Here is a 13155-nt window from a genome sequence, read left to right on the forward strand (position 1 = left end):
TATTTCTCTCAATCCTGGTAGGGCAATGAAGGGTTAAGGTAAATAGCAAAACTCTTGTTTCTCTTTTGCACAATGGCAACACACTGGGGTGGAGACAGATTTATGTAATATGCTGTAAAATTTTACATTTTACCCATGTATAAAACATAAAATATTCATATACATATCTGTTCTGACCCCTCCTCGTTCCACACCAAAGCACACTCTGAGCCAGAGATAAATTACGGCATTTAATTAACAGACAGACAGGTCCTTGGCAGCAACCCGGCACAGAGAAGCTTGGGCAGCAATAAACACAGTTAAGGCTTGGCAGCAATCCAGACTGCCAAGCTCACAATAATGTTCTCCGACATTAGTTCCTGCGTTGACTTCTGCAAGAGGGGCATGTGCACAAGCAGTCCTTTTATAGTCTGGAGAGGAGCCTAATGACCACCAGCTGAGTGCAATTACTTCCTGTAATTGCGTAATTGTTCCTGACACCTAGTAGCTCTTTGATGGCGTGCATCCAGGAACAACTCACTACTGGCATCCGGCTCACTCTCCCTTGTCTCCTCCCCTCTGGTCCAAGGCTCAGGTGCCTCCTGGTAGCTAACCAGCCTCTCTGCACCCTGCTTGGAGTCGGAACCCTGTCCAGGGTCCTCCACATCCTCCAGAGCCAACTCAGAGGGCCCCTCACTGTCGGAGTCTGGTGGCAGCTCCAACGGCACCTGCTGGACCACAACACATATCTAAATATATTCATATTCTCCTACGAGAAGGAAACACAGACCCAATCCTCTGGCTTATGTCCAATCCCTTTATATATTATATCAAATAATATAACAACTTGAGGAAGGTATGTCTACTTTATGTTGACTTCATTTCTGGAACTGATCCATCCCAATGTAACATACAACACATATCAATGTTGTATATTAATGTTAATCCTAACCAGGCACTTCTATAGTTTTAATCCTTTCTGCTAATACGATGTACTTATTTTGGCTTTATCTGGAACTGTCTGGATATAAAAGATAGAGGATAATTGTACTGTTAACATGAATTAACTAAAAGAACAAGGTTAAGTACCTTATGAATATTATTACAGAACAGATGAAGCTTAAAAAACCATTTTGGAATTTAGAAGTTTAAATTGGTGAGTCTCCTTTTACTCTTAATAAATAAACATAAATATATAAAGCCCTAGGAATCACATAGCAGTAACACAAAGCTTACAATATGCAACAACAAATAAATCTGTGTTTCACTATGGCATTAAATGTCAATGAACAGCTTTTGCAAATGGTTCTTTTAACACTGTGGCAAATATCAAAAAGCTAGGCATGGCATTGGATATACATCCAAACAGGTAATCCTTTAGATTCTTTCAGTAGTATATCATCAGGGAAGCTAGAAGCATCATCTTGTGGCTGGATACCATACCAGAAACATTTCCTCATCAAACATGTAACACAAGAATAGTTAAGTTTTTCAATGTCTTGAATTAAACATTATTTTTAAAAGAACCAAGGATGTCATTGTTATAAACAATAGGGCCTCTGCTGTTACGTATATCTTGGACCCAGCTTCTCTCCCCCACCTCCCTCCCTCCCTCTTTCTTTTCATCACTTTTTTTTGGAATTGCATGTTTATAAACATGCATTGCCATTTTAATTTTAGCACTTTAGCACTGTGCTTTGGATACTCTTCCAATATACATTTAATGTTTGAGATGATAGCAATACATATGATTCCCATTTGATTCTATTAAGAGTATTGAATGCATTTGTAACAAGCGGTTAATATCTGCTTATATCACATTTGCTTTGTAGGATACTCCTTTGAATTATCTTAAGCTGCTAACATTTTGCATAAAGAAATAAGAAAAAAGGAAACCTGTATTTGAATCTACATAAGAGATGCTTTGCCATTTAAGCAAATGCTTAGGGCGGAAAAAAAGCCTTTTCTGTAATAAAATTCTCCAGAGTTCATCTATTAACCAAGGCAGGAGACCATCAAGCCGAAGTAAACCCACATTATTGACCATTACATTTATAAACCAACAGATGTCAGGCTCTTCGCTCTCTGTAAGTAAGTGAAGTCTTTTAAAATGAACCATTTATAATATGTTTTCTCCTCCCTGTAAAGAGATAATTTTATAGCCTCTCCTAGAGGGTTTCAAGCTTCAAATAGCCAAGGAATTCATATCAGCACTCTGCCAGTAAAGAGAAAATTATGCTGCCTAAAATTAAGCGCAGTATTCCAAAATGCTATCTAGGGAGCATTTCAAAGAGTAGATTAAATGCACCTCAGGCATTTGAATGCTAGAAAAAGTCTCCAAGACACTGGAACATCTTTCATCGTGACTATTTATTTATTGTTTCCATTAGACATTTTTTAAGGTTTTTTTTTTTAATGACATCATTAAAGAACTCCTTGGTAGTAAATACTGAATGCTTACAATTGGTTCCTATAAACTAGATGTATTGTCACACCAATGGCAAGAACTTGCAAACATTTTTGAGCCTTCAACATAGAACAGAAAGCAACCCTATCTATTATAACAAGCTTTTGGACGTTTATGAATAAAATAGTCTTATACGTATATTACATTCAACCTATAAAATCAAGACATGGAGGTACATATTCATACTATGTAAAAATTGTATAGATAATGCATTAGAGGGAAAGAAAATAGCATATAGATGTGATGGCCTGGATCCAAAAACCTGTACAGAAAAACTTTTGATAACTGCTTTGATAACACCCATAAATGTTAGCTGTGTTCTACTGTGGGAGATATAATAAATGAAATATAAAATAGATTGGTCTGTTAAAATGTGTTTGCTACAAAGTCTCGAAAGAGATCATACAAATTTATATTTCACTAAAGTTGGTTATCACTCACGACTCATGAAAGTTAATTAGTTAATTAAAAGATAAAGACTCCCTCGAGCCAAAGTTGAATCTATATGAACAAGCCCACAGTTATCCTGGCACAATACAGAAGGGATTTCTCACTGTCTTTTTCTAGGATGACTTTTTAATGTCTTAGATTAAAGGTTGTCAAACTCGCTGTCAATTTCGTGGCTCGCGGGTCAGATGCATCACACGCTGGCCACACCCACGTCCAGTTTAGCAAAAGGGGGGAAAGTCCCAATACATCATGTGATACCGCCGTGATGACGAGAGTTTGTCACCCTAGAATTTATCTTAGAGGTTAGCCAACTGCCCTGGGATTTGTTAACACAGTCTTCTATCAAACTACTAAACAAGCCAATCCTGCTTTAGATTTCTTTTGAAAATAAAGTTACTTTTAAATTATGTATTCAATTTATTTATGTTAATAACTGAACTGCACTTAAAGCTCAGTCCTAATGCTTTTTACTTGCGCATAAACCCAATAACTTTTAATTAGATTTATTTTCATGTATGCTGCAAAGGAGCCTTTGGAGCTGCTATCAAACTCTGACACAGAAACCTCCTGTGAGTGGTTTCAGGATGCTCACAGGAGAGGATAACAAGCAGCTGTGGCTCATTAAGGATCTCCTCCTGCAGATAAAAGACTGATGGTGCCACGCCCTAGTGGCAGAAGTCAACGTTCGCTCATTCCGTTCTATTCCGTTCCGTTCCTGTTCTAGTCAAGGTTCCCTGTTCGTGTTCATGATTCAGAGAAACCAACTTGGAGAAGTGGTTTGCTGTAAGAGTTTGTTTTTGCATTTGCTGTTTAACTTTTTGCCAGAGAATTTATCTATGTTTATTTTGGGCTCGCAGCCAGCAAAAGCCGGGACTGATAAAAACATTCCTTTGCAAGCTGTGTGTGGCTGTCGTTTCTGAACGAACAAAGTGGTGGTCAGAATACTTTTCCATGCATTTTTTTTTTTGAGGGAGATGGGCAGTTTAGGAATGTGAAATACAAATAAAATAAATTACGTTTGATTAAGATTCCTGCAAAATATAATAAATGAAAAAAAATATATCACAAAAATATGCCCCAGTAGATTAGTGAAGAAGTTGACTTAATTTTGAGATAATTTCCTTTTCTTTTCTTCAAACTTTATTGGCTAGTTTCTACAACAGAAATTTAAAAAACATCCTTTCACGTCTACATTTTTCTTTGAAACCACCCTAAAATATAATAAACTGAATTTGATTATCACCCCTTCTTCAGAAAATATGTTTTTTCTGGTTGTACAACAATTTTTTTCCCCTTAGTTTTCCTTGCCACTTCCCCTTTTGCTTGGAAAAAATCTTCATAGAAGACTTGGATGCCTCAAAAAAGATATATGGGGTTGGGGGAGAGGAGAGGAATAATCTAGTTTTGCACACTGTTTGCTGGCAAGCCCAATTTAAGGGAACATAATTCATTGTTCTAGATCAGTGTTTCTCAACCTTGGCCACTTGAAGATGTCTGGACTTCAACTCCCACAGAATTCTGGGAGTTGAAGTCCAGACATCTTCAAGTGGCCAAGGTTGAGAAACACTGTTCTAGATATTTTGGAATGGTTGATAGTATATGTCATTTCATTTCTTGAAATGAAATAACCCAGACATTTTAAACAATTTCACCAGAAATAGATTCTTCTACATTAATCTATTTGTCCCCATAGGGAGGCTTCTGAGGAAATCTTGAGCCTCTGTTGCTCTCGTTACAGGAAATATTGAATGACATTTATTTATCTCATCCTGAAGCAATATTCTGCAGTAAATCAGAACCTTATTTGTTGTTTCTTCTGTCTGATTAGGATTCCCATGTTTCCTCCTAGGCTGCTCAAATTTGTGGTTCTACTTATTTTTTTTCCTACTGTTTTCTTTTTTCTTCAATCATGACCAATTGTCAGATATCGCCTGGACAAGTCCTTGAAGTTTTCTTGGCAAAGTTTTTCAGCAGGTGTTTGTTAATCTTAATCTATCATCTCTCTTATTTTCTATGTTTATTTTCCCCCTTGATTTATGCTTACTTTTGATTATATCTATTGATTTAGGTATGTGTGTCTCTGCATTTATTTGATAGACATATTTGATGTATCTTGTGTCTTCCGGCAATAAGGCCATAATAGAGATATAGATATACTTGAAAGGTTCAGCTACTGCTTGTTTCAATAATTCCTGCTGTTCTAATCTTCACAAGGGGGGCCCTTTGCAACTGTGCTCTTAGGGAACAATTTATAAAAAAAACAACAGCTACGCAAACAAATTATTTAAGAAGAAAGACTTATAATAAGACTGAAACACTGAATGCTTTAGAGCATTTCAAGTAAAAGAAGCAAGCGAAGGCATTCTTATTATTAAAAGAAAAAATGTAGTTAAAGGATTATAAAGGGCATTTTATCAACTCTATAGAAAGGCTTTCTCATCATAAGCTACAACAAACATTTCATTTGGCCAGGCATGTAGAAACACTGTAACGAATAGATTTGAAAATCAAAAATAAGGAAGGCATGGCTTCTAATATTCATTTCTATTGCAGCTGATTGCAGATTTTTCGAATCTGTTAATACCACTGACTTGCACAGAACCTGACAATTATCAATGGTAGGAAGCATTCCAATTATAAGTGGATTTTACGGGCATTTCAAATAGCAATAGCACTTAGACTTATACATCGCTTCATAGTGCTTTACATCCCTCTCTAAGCAGTTTACAAATCTCAGCATATTACCCTGAATAATCTGGACCCTCATTTTACTAACCTCAGAAGGCTGGAAGTGATTTCCGGTTTGCTCGTAGGGCCGTTTTTAGTCCTCCGGAGCCTTCAGGGACCTTCAGGAGGCTTCCCTGAAGGCTCTGGAGGGCTAAAAACGACCCTACTTCCGGTTTGCTCGTAGGGTCGTTTTTAGTTCTCTGGAGCCTTCAGGGAAGCCTCCTGAAGGCCCCTGAAGGCTCCGAAGGGATTAAACCGGCCCTCTGAGCAAATCGGAAGTCCGTTCCCGAACTTCCGGTTTGCCCATAGGGGCGTTTTTCTGTGCTCCAGAGGTTTCAGGGAAGTTCCTGAACCTCCGGAGGGCCTCCTGGGAGGACGGGGGAGACTGTTTTCGCCCTCCCCAGGCTCCTATAAAGCCTCTGGAGGGCGAAAAATGGCTTTAAAAAAGGCTGAACTCAGCTAGCCAGCGCACGCATGCGCGCTGGCCACCTGACAGGGCAACGCCTCGCGTGCCCTGACAAATGGCTCCGCATGGCACCTGTGGCACGCGTGCTTTAGGTACGCCATCCTGGGAATATGGCATAATTAACAGTTCCAAGTTGTCAGAAACCTGCTATCTCACATCAAGTAATTGAATCAATGCATTGTAAAGGCTCAGCAAGATTGAAATAAACAACATCACAACTACTCTGCAAATAATCTGGTCTCTTTTTCAATAAGTTCAATACAGGGACCTGATACTGAAAGTGAAAGAAACACAGGTTAATAGCATGCCAGTCCAACTGAAAACAGACATCAGCTCTCTCAAATACCCAGGATGCCAATTGGATATCAATTGCCTTTCTTCTCCCTTCATTTCATAATTAGCTGAATTAATTTAATAAGACACTATATTACGGGAGCTGTTATCAGGATGAGTCAAACATCAGAAGATATAACTTAGGAAAAACATTTGAAAGAAATTTAGTGCAGACCATGGAGCATATTTATGAACCGTAGCTTTAAAGATATAGTTCTGTTTCACCACCTTTCATGGCAGCCATAAATGGCTTTTCAAAAAAAAAATTACAGCTGATGAGGGAGTCATTTACCTGAGATTCCTCTGTATAAACTAATATCTTGGCTATAACACTGCAATATTATTTTTAATGCATTGAAAACAGAAACAAAAAATTACAAGGGTTGAGCTATATGCAGTTCTATTGCTGATGAAGGGGAAGATTTTCTAGAGGTATTCTCTTAAACTCCTCACAATGCATGTTTGTTTTTTTTAAATTACAAAGAATGTCCCTCCAGGCTGAGTATCTAAACACTGTACACTGTTTTATCAGTTTTTTAAACCCTACCACAGCTTTTAACAAGAGACTATAGCAATAGCAATAGCAGTTAGACTTATATACCACTTCATAGGGCTTTCAGCCCTCTCTAAGCTGTTTATAGAGTCATCATATCGCCCCCACAGTTTGGGTCCTCATTTCACCCACCTCGGGCGGATGGAAGGCTGAGTCGCCCTTGAGCTGGTGAGATTAGAACCGCTGAACTGCAGATAACAGTCAGCTGAAGTGGCCTGTAGTACTGCACCCTAACCACTGCGCCACCTCGACTACATTTGAAAGGAGGGAAAATCACTGTTTTTGACCTTTAATATCATTAAAGATGCTGCCTTAAGACTAAATAATTGAAAACTAGGACTAAAAGCTAACAGGGATAGAAGAAAATACAATGACAAAAAGCTGACAGTGTGAAATAGATTAACATGTCATGTGTAGATATTAAGAAGCAAAGACATTTTACTCCGAAATATTAATGTCCCATCCTGTCAGACCATTCCCCCTCTGTTTTCTCACTCTCACATTTATGAATACTGATTTGGGTTTTGAACTAAAACCAAGTGGCAGAAGGCTTTTTCATCCATCACACTCTTATATTAGAAAATTAACCACACTATATTATCTCCTACGCTTTTCTAAAGATTTTCCAAATTTCTAAAGGAGGCTTATTCGAAAACTGTACAAAGAATTATCTCTGAAAATTACATTACTCCTTTCACTAGACTAAAAAGGCATGAAGGAAAATTTGGATAGATTTTATTACTACCCTCTCTGTCCATCCTCTTCTTAATACCATTCTCAATACTACAAGAGTACAGTCTTTTCTATGCTGTAGATAGAAATTAGCAGTAACTAATGTAGACAATCTGCGACCCATAATAGCAGTTAGCAATAGCAGTTAGATTTATATACTGCTTCATAGGGCTTTCAGCCCTCTCTAAGCGGTTTACAGAGTCAGCATATCGCCCCCACAGTCTGGGTCCTCATTTCACCCACCTCGGAAGGATGGAAGGCTGAGTCAACCTTGAGCCGGTGAGATTTGAACCGCCGAACTGCAGATAGCAGTCAGTTGAAGTGGCCTGCAGTACTGCACCCTAACCCTTGCGCCACCTCGGCTCCATAAGTCACACATGGCCCTCCACAGGCTTTGGGGTGAACTGCAGAGCTCTCTTCTATAGGTTGTCCTCAACTTACAGCCACAAAAGGCCCGAAATTTTGGTTGCAAGTCATTGGGGTTGTATACTGAGGCACCATGTGACCAGATTCAATTTTAAAACTGTTTTCACAATGGTTAAGCGCGTCAACGTAATCACTAAGGGAATCACAGTCACTGAATGAACCAAGTGGTTGTTAAGCAAATCCAGCATATCCAATGGATGTTTTTCACCATATTGCATGACCATAGCACACTGCCATGGCCCGACAAAACCGCGCTCGTCAAAATAGCGGTGACGAAACTGCGTCACTAAAGCCGCGACGTCATCACTGCGACATCATCACCGCGGCGACAGAAGGGCGGTTTAAAACAGCGCGGCGGCAGAAAGCCGATTTAAATTAAGGTAAGGGTTAGGATTAGGTTTAGGGGTTTGGTTTAGGGTTAGGTTTAGGGTTAGGTTTAGGGTTAGGTTTAGGGTTAGGGTGCTGAGTGCTTCGGAAGGCGCGGATTTGCCCTCCGCGGTTATGTCGTTGCGCTAGGGTCGCCGTTTTCCTTAGCGCTTCGGACGGCACGATTTGCCCTCCGCGCTTATGTCGGCGCGGATAAGGGCTTTGCAGTATTGTGGGTGAACCGCACACTGCAACTGGTCATAAGTGCAAGCCAGTTGCCGAACGCCCAAAATACAATCAGGTGATTTCAATGATGAATAATAAGCAGCTTTTTTTTATTCAATTTGAGGTGCAGATAACCCAGACTCATCCCCAACAGCCTGCCCCTGTGTTCAGCATTGAAGGGATACAGGGCAGAAAAAATCCTGCAGAAAGCATAACTCTACAACACAGGACATAGACAAACCTCCAGGTGGCCTCAACGACTCTCTAAAAGAATGCAAATGACCAGCTGTCTGCCGAGAATATAAACCCTCCCATTCCCCATCATCCAGTAGGAACTGAAGAAGCTTCTTGGATGAGAAATGAACTGTCTTCAAAGAAAAACGAGAAGGTCCAGTTGCCTCTTGAAAAAGCACCTTTGGGCTGTTGCATCATCACTTAATACTTCCAGATAAGGATGAAATAAATACCAGATTGGTCAGCCTTAAGATAATGTCTACAGCAATCTATTCTTCAACAACAGCATAACAGCAAAAATGTAGTCAGTGATATAGTATATGTTCTAAAGAAAAAGACACCAAGTTCTTTTCCCCAGATAACACTGGGAAAGACCACTAGGTGAAAGTATTATAAAGGTTAGAATTATAAAGGATACTGAAGTGGATGAATCAGTAATCCAACGTGGGACAAAGCAGCTTCTCGTGGTTTGATTACTGAATCAGGCATGCACTTAGATAAAAACAGACTTCAAACAGCTGAAGATAATTCATCCGCTCTTCAACAAAGAATATGTGTGAACAGTAAAGAAAATGACAAGTAATCCCAAACTGCAAACAGACACTTTTTTAAAAATAAAGAATGAGAATGTGGCTAATGATCAATGATCATTAGAAGTGCAAAAATGCACTTCTGAAAAAAGGACATCCTTAAGTGTTCTGACCCCCCTCCTCCGTCCAGGAACGAAAGCCAAAACCAACGTAAATGAGAATGTTTCTTTTAATCAGTCCAGATTCTCATTGGCTGTAAGCCACATAAACAAAGAGATAAGCACTCTGGAAGCAAGTCCTACAAACCTTGGCAGCAATGCAAACAAACTCTGGCAGCAATCCAGCCTGCCAAGTTTGTTTCTTGTAGTCCTTAACGTTGACTTGTGCAGAAGAGCGTGGCTCAAGCAGTCTCTTTTATAATCAGGAGAGGATCTTAATGAGCATCAGCTGAGCGTAATCACCTCCTGTAATTACGCAGTTGTTCTTGATGCCGAGTAGCCCTTCGGCAGCGTGCATCCCGGAACAACTCACAGGTGTTTTCTGGATCACTCACTCTTGTCTCCTCCCCACTGATCCAAGGCTCAGGCACCACCTGGTGGCCAACCAGTCTCTCTGCGCCCTGCTCGGAGTCGGAACCCTGTCCAGGGTCCTCCACCTCCTCCAGGGCCGACTCATAAGACCCCTCGCTGTTGGAGTCTGGCAGCAGCTCCAACGGCTCCTGCTGGGCCACAACACTTAAGATATACATCTTGTACCTAAATTAGACACTAATCAATTCTAGAAAAAAAAAGTAACCAACTGAGCAGAGTTTTGCTAGAAATGTGTGTTAGGAAGCTCTCCTAAGCAGCACATGCCATTTATATTTTAAACTAAGTTATTACTCAGAAATTCTGCTCATTTTATTAAACTGAAATCCCTGAGTTTCAAACGTGAAATGTATAATTTTCCATTGATGTGTAGAGAGCAAAAGTATACACTCACCAAGCTTCAGGCAGCAAAAAAGAATATTCATGTGGGGAGGTAGTTTCAGGAAAATTGGAGAGAACTGGCAGCCAATACGGAAGCAGATCGGATCCATGATAGGTAAATAAAATCTCCAAGCCTCTTACATTACTTTCCTAGACATAAAAGTTCTGCTTTAATATTCAGGAAAAATTATACATTCTGCTTAAAAAAAAGTGAACACGAAATTAATGGGAAGTTAAGTAATTTTCTTTTTTTGAAAAATGTAAAGTCAATCTTTAGAAGTATTTATTGATAGGAAGATTTTTTTTTTAATTACTTGTAAATTGGGGGCAACGCAGAGGTGGGTTCCTGCCAGTTCGCACCTATTGGGTAGAACCGGTTCGTCAAATCTACCGAACCGGTTAGAAGAGGTTCCACCAGTGGACCCGGAAAGCAGGCCACACCTACAGAAGAGGTTCCAAAGGTTTTTGAAACCCACCACTGGTCCTTGGATATGATTATTCTACACTATTCACGCTCATATTTATAAAACTCAGTGCCTCTGTGAAAGGTAAGGATGACTGCTGCGTTTGTGGTGCAATCAGAACATTGCGTGTGTTGAAGTTGTTTTAACGCAAACCAAAGATGCCTTTTAAAAAACAAGTTTGCATCATATTCTTATGCATGCCAGTGCTGTGTGTGAGGTAATTTAAGGTGGTTCTGACAAGTGTCGTCGGCATCTTCATATCCGCTCACATGGGCGGCAAGCCACTCCCACCATCCTGTCACATGGGTGGCAATCCACTCCCACAAAGGAGGCCACACCCACAGAGTAGGTTTGAACAATTTTGGAAACCCACCACTGGGGCAACGGTGCTGTTCCACATTTTCTGACTATAAAAGATACTGAGAAATTTTCTGAGAAACAAAGAAACAATGACATGAAGGTGAATGACTGCAGAAAATACTACTGAAACGCAAGAGTGATCTTGAAGATTAATTGGTGCTTGGGCATGGCTGCTTGCCCTGTAAATATTTACCCTTTTTGTTACAGTTAAATAATCATTCTATAATTTCCCTATAGTTAAATAATTCTTTTTCACAGTGAAGCTTCTTCTGACCCAATTTCCATTCTATTCTTTTTCTTGCTTTCCTCCCCGCCCCTCCTCCTGGGGGGAAAAACAGGGGAGGGGAAGGTTATTCATGTGTTTCTATGTGTGAAAGTGACATATATGAGAGAAAACATGGGTAAGTACTAAGATGAAACTAAATTATTTTTACTAATTTTACTTACGCTATTTACAATCAATTAATTTGAATTGGTAGCACTAAATTCATTTAGTATTTTTTAAGATCAGATTCTGCCTTTTTTGTGACTCCTGGTGGATATAAGTATGTATACACAAATGCACATTAACATATAGTACAGTGGTGGGTTTCAAAAATTGTTGGAACCTACTCTGTGGGTGTGGCCTCCTTTGTGGGAGTGGCTTGCCACCCATGTGACCGAATGGGAGTGGCTTGCCACCCATGTGACCGGATATGAAATTATGAATTAGTACTTAGGTCGGTCCAAGTAGCTATTCAGAAACTCTGGCATTGAAGCATGCAAGTCTTAAAGCTGTCGAGTTACAAGATCCTTGCCAGTGATGGGTTTCAAAAAAATTTGGAACCTCTTCTGTAAGTGTGGCCTGCTTTCCAAGTCCACTGGTGGAACCTCTTCTAACCGATTTGGTAGATTTGACAAACCGGTTCTACCGAATAGGTGCAAACTGGTAGGAACCCACCTCTGATACAGTATATGTGTGTCACATGCACAAATTTACTTAGAAATTGTTTCGGATAGGTTTCAAATAGAGTTAACAATACTAGCAGAAAAGATGGGTACTGAAAGGTTTCCTTGTCTGTATTCTTGGGGAGGTGGGGGTAAGTCTATCTGTCCTTGATGAGAGATGTCTTCCTTTCACGTAACTATCATACTGCATGTTATCCATTAAAGATGATCAATACGCCAAGGGTAATCTCTCAGTATTCTTTTCAACAGCAAGTAGCATATCAGCCGAGGTGGCGCAGTGGTTAAATGCAGCACTGCAGGCTACTTCAGCTGACTGCAGTTCTGCAGTTCAGCTGTTCAAATCTCACTGGCTCAGGGTTGACTCAGCCTTCCATCCTTCCAAGGTGTGTAAAATGAGGACCTGGATTGTTGGGGGCAATATGCTGACTCTGTAAACCGCTTAGAGAGGGCTGAAAGCCCTATGAAGCGGTATACAGGTCTAACTGCTATTGCTATTGCTATCATTCATATTTAGATAGAGACAGTGTTTCTCCCCAGAAGGGGAAGTCTATTATCACTTAAAACAGGCCTCACTTATTATTTCTCAACAGGAAGTGTCTGATGGACACCGTTTTTTCCATAGTATGTAATAAAGTTATGGGGAGAAAAGAACAAAAGGACCCTCTTTATCCCCTGTCAGATAAAAGATCACACAAGCAGGAAACCACATTAATTATTGGGTATGCCAAATAGAAATCATATTTCAATCAAGATTCCACAAGTACAACCATACTTTTGCTTGTGAATAAGCTGCTAGCACTCAACATGATTTACTTCCACACAGACCTCAGAACCGTTGTGCTGCATTTTACGCTGGCATCATTAAATACCAATTTTAAAAACTTCTAATATACAGGAAAAGTTTTGCAGAAATTAAGAGAGGGTATA

At 39.8% G+C, this 13155-nt stretch overlaps 1 protein-coding gene across 1 annotated transcript in view; it reads right to left on the bottom strand.

Moving 5' to 3' along the window:
- Window positions 1-13155, bottom strand: part of NBAS (NBAS subunit of NRZ tethering complex) — a 193881-nt gene that overhangs the window by 131081 nt on the left and 49645 nt on the right. The window contains 1 exon segment of the mRNA XM_032213456.1: window positions 10470-10606. Coding sequence (XP_032069347.1) covers window positions 10470-10606 — 137 coding nt within the window.

The sequence above is a fragment of the Thamnophis elegans genome, chromosome 3, assembly GCF_009769535.1.
Source record: "Thamnophis elegans isolate rThaEle1 chromosome 3, rThaEle1.pri, whole genome shotgun sequence".
Lineage (NCBI taxonomy): Eukaryota > Metazoa > Chordata > Lepidosauria > Squamata > Colubridae > Thamnophis > Thamnophis elegans.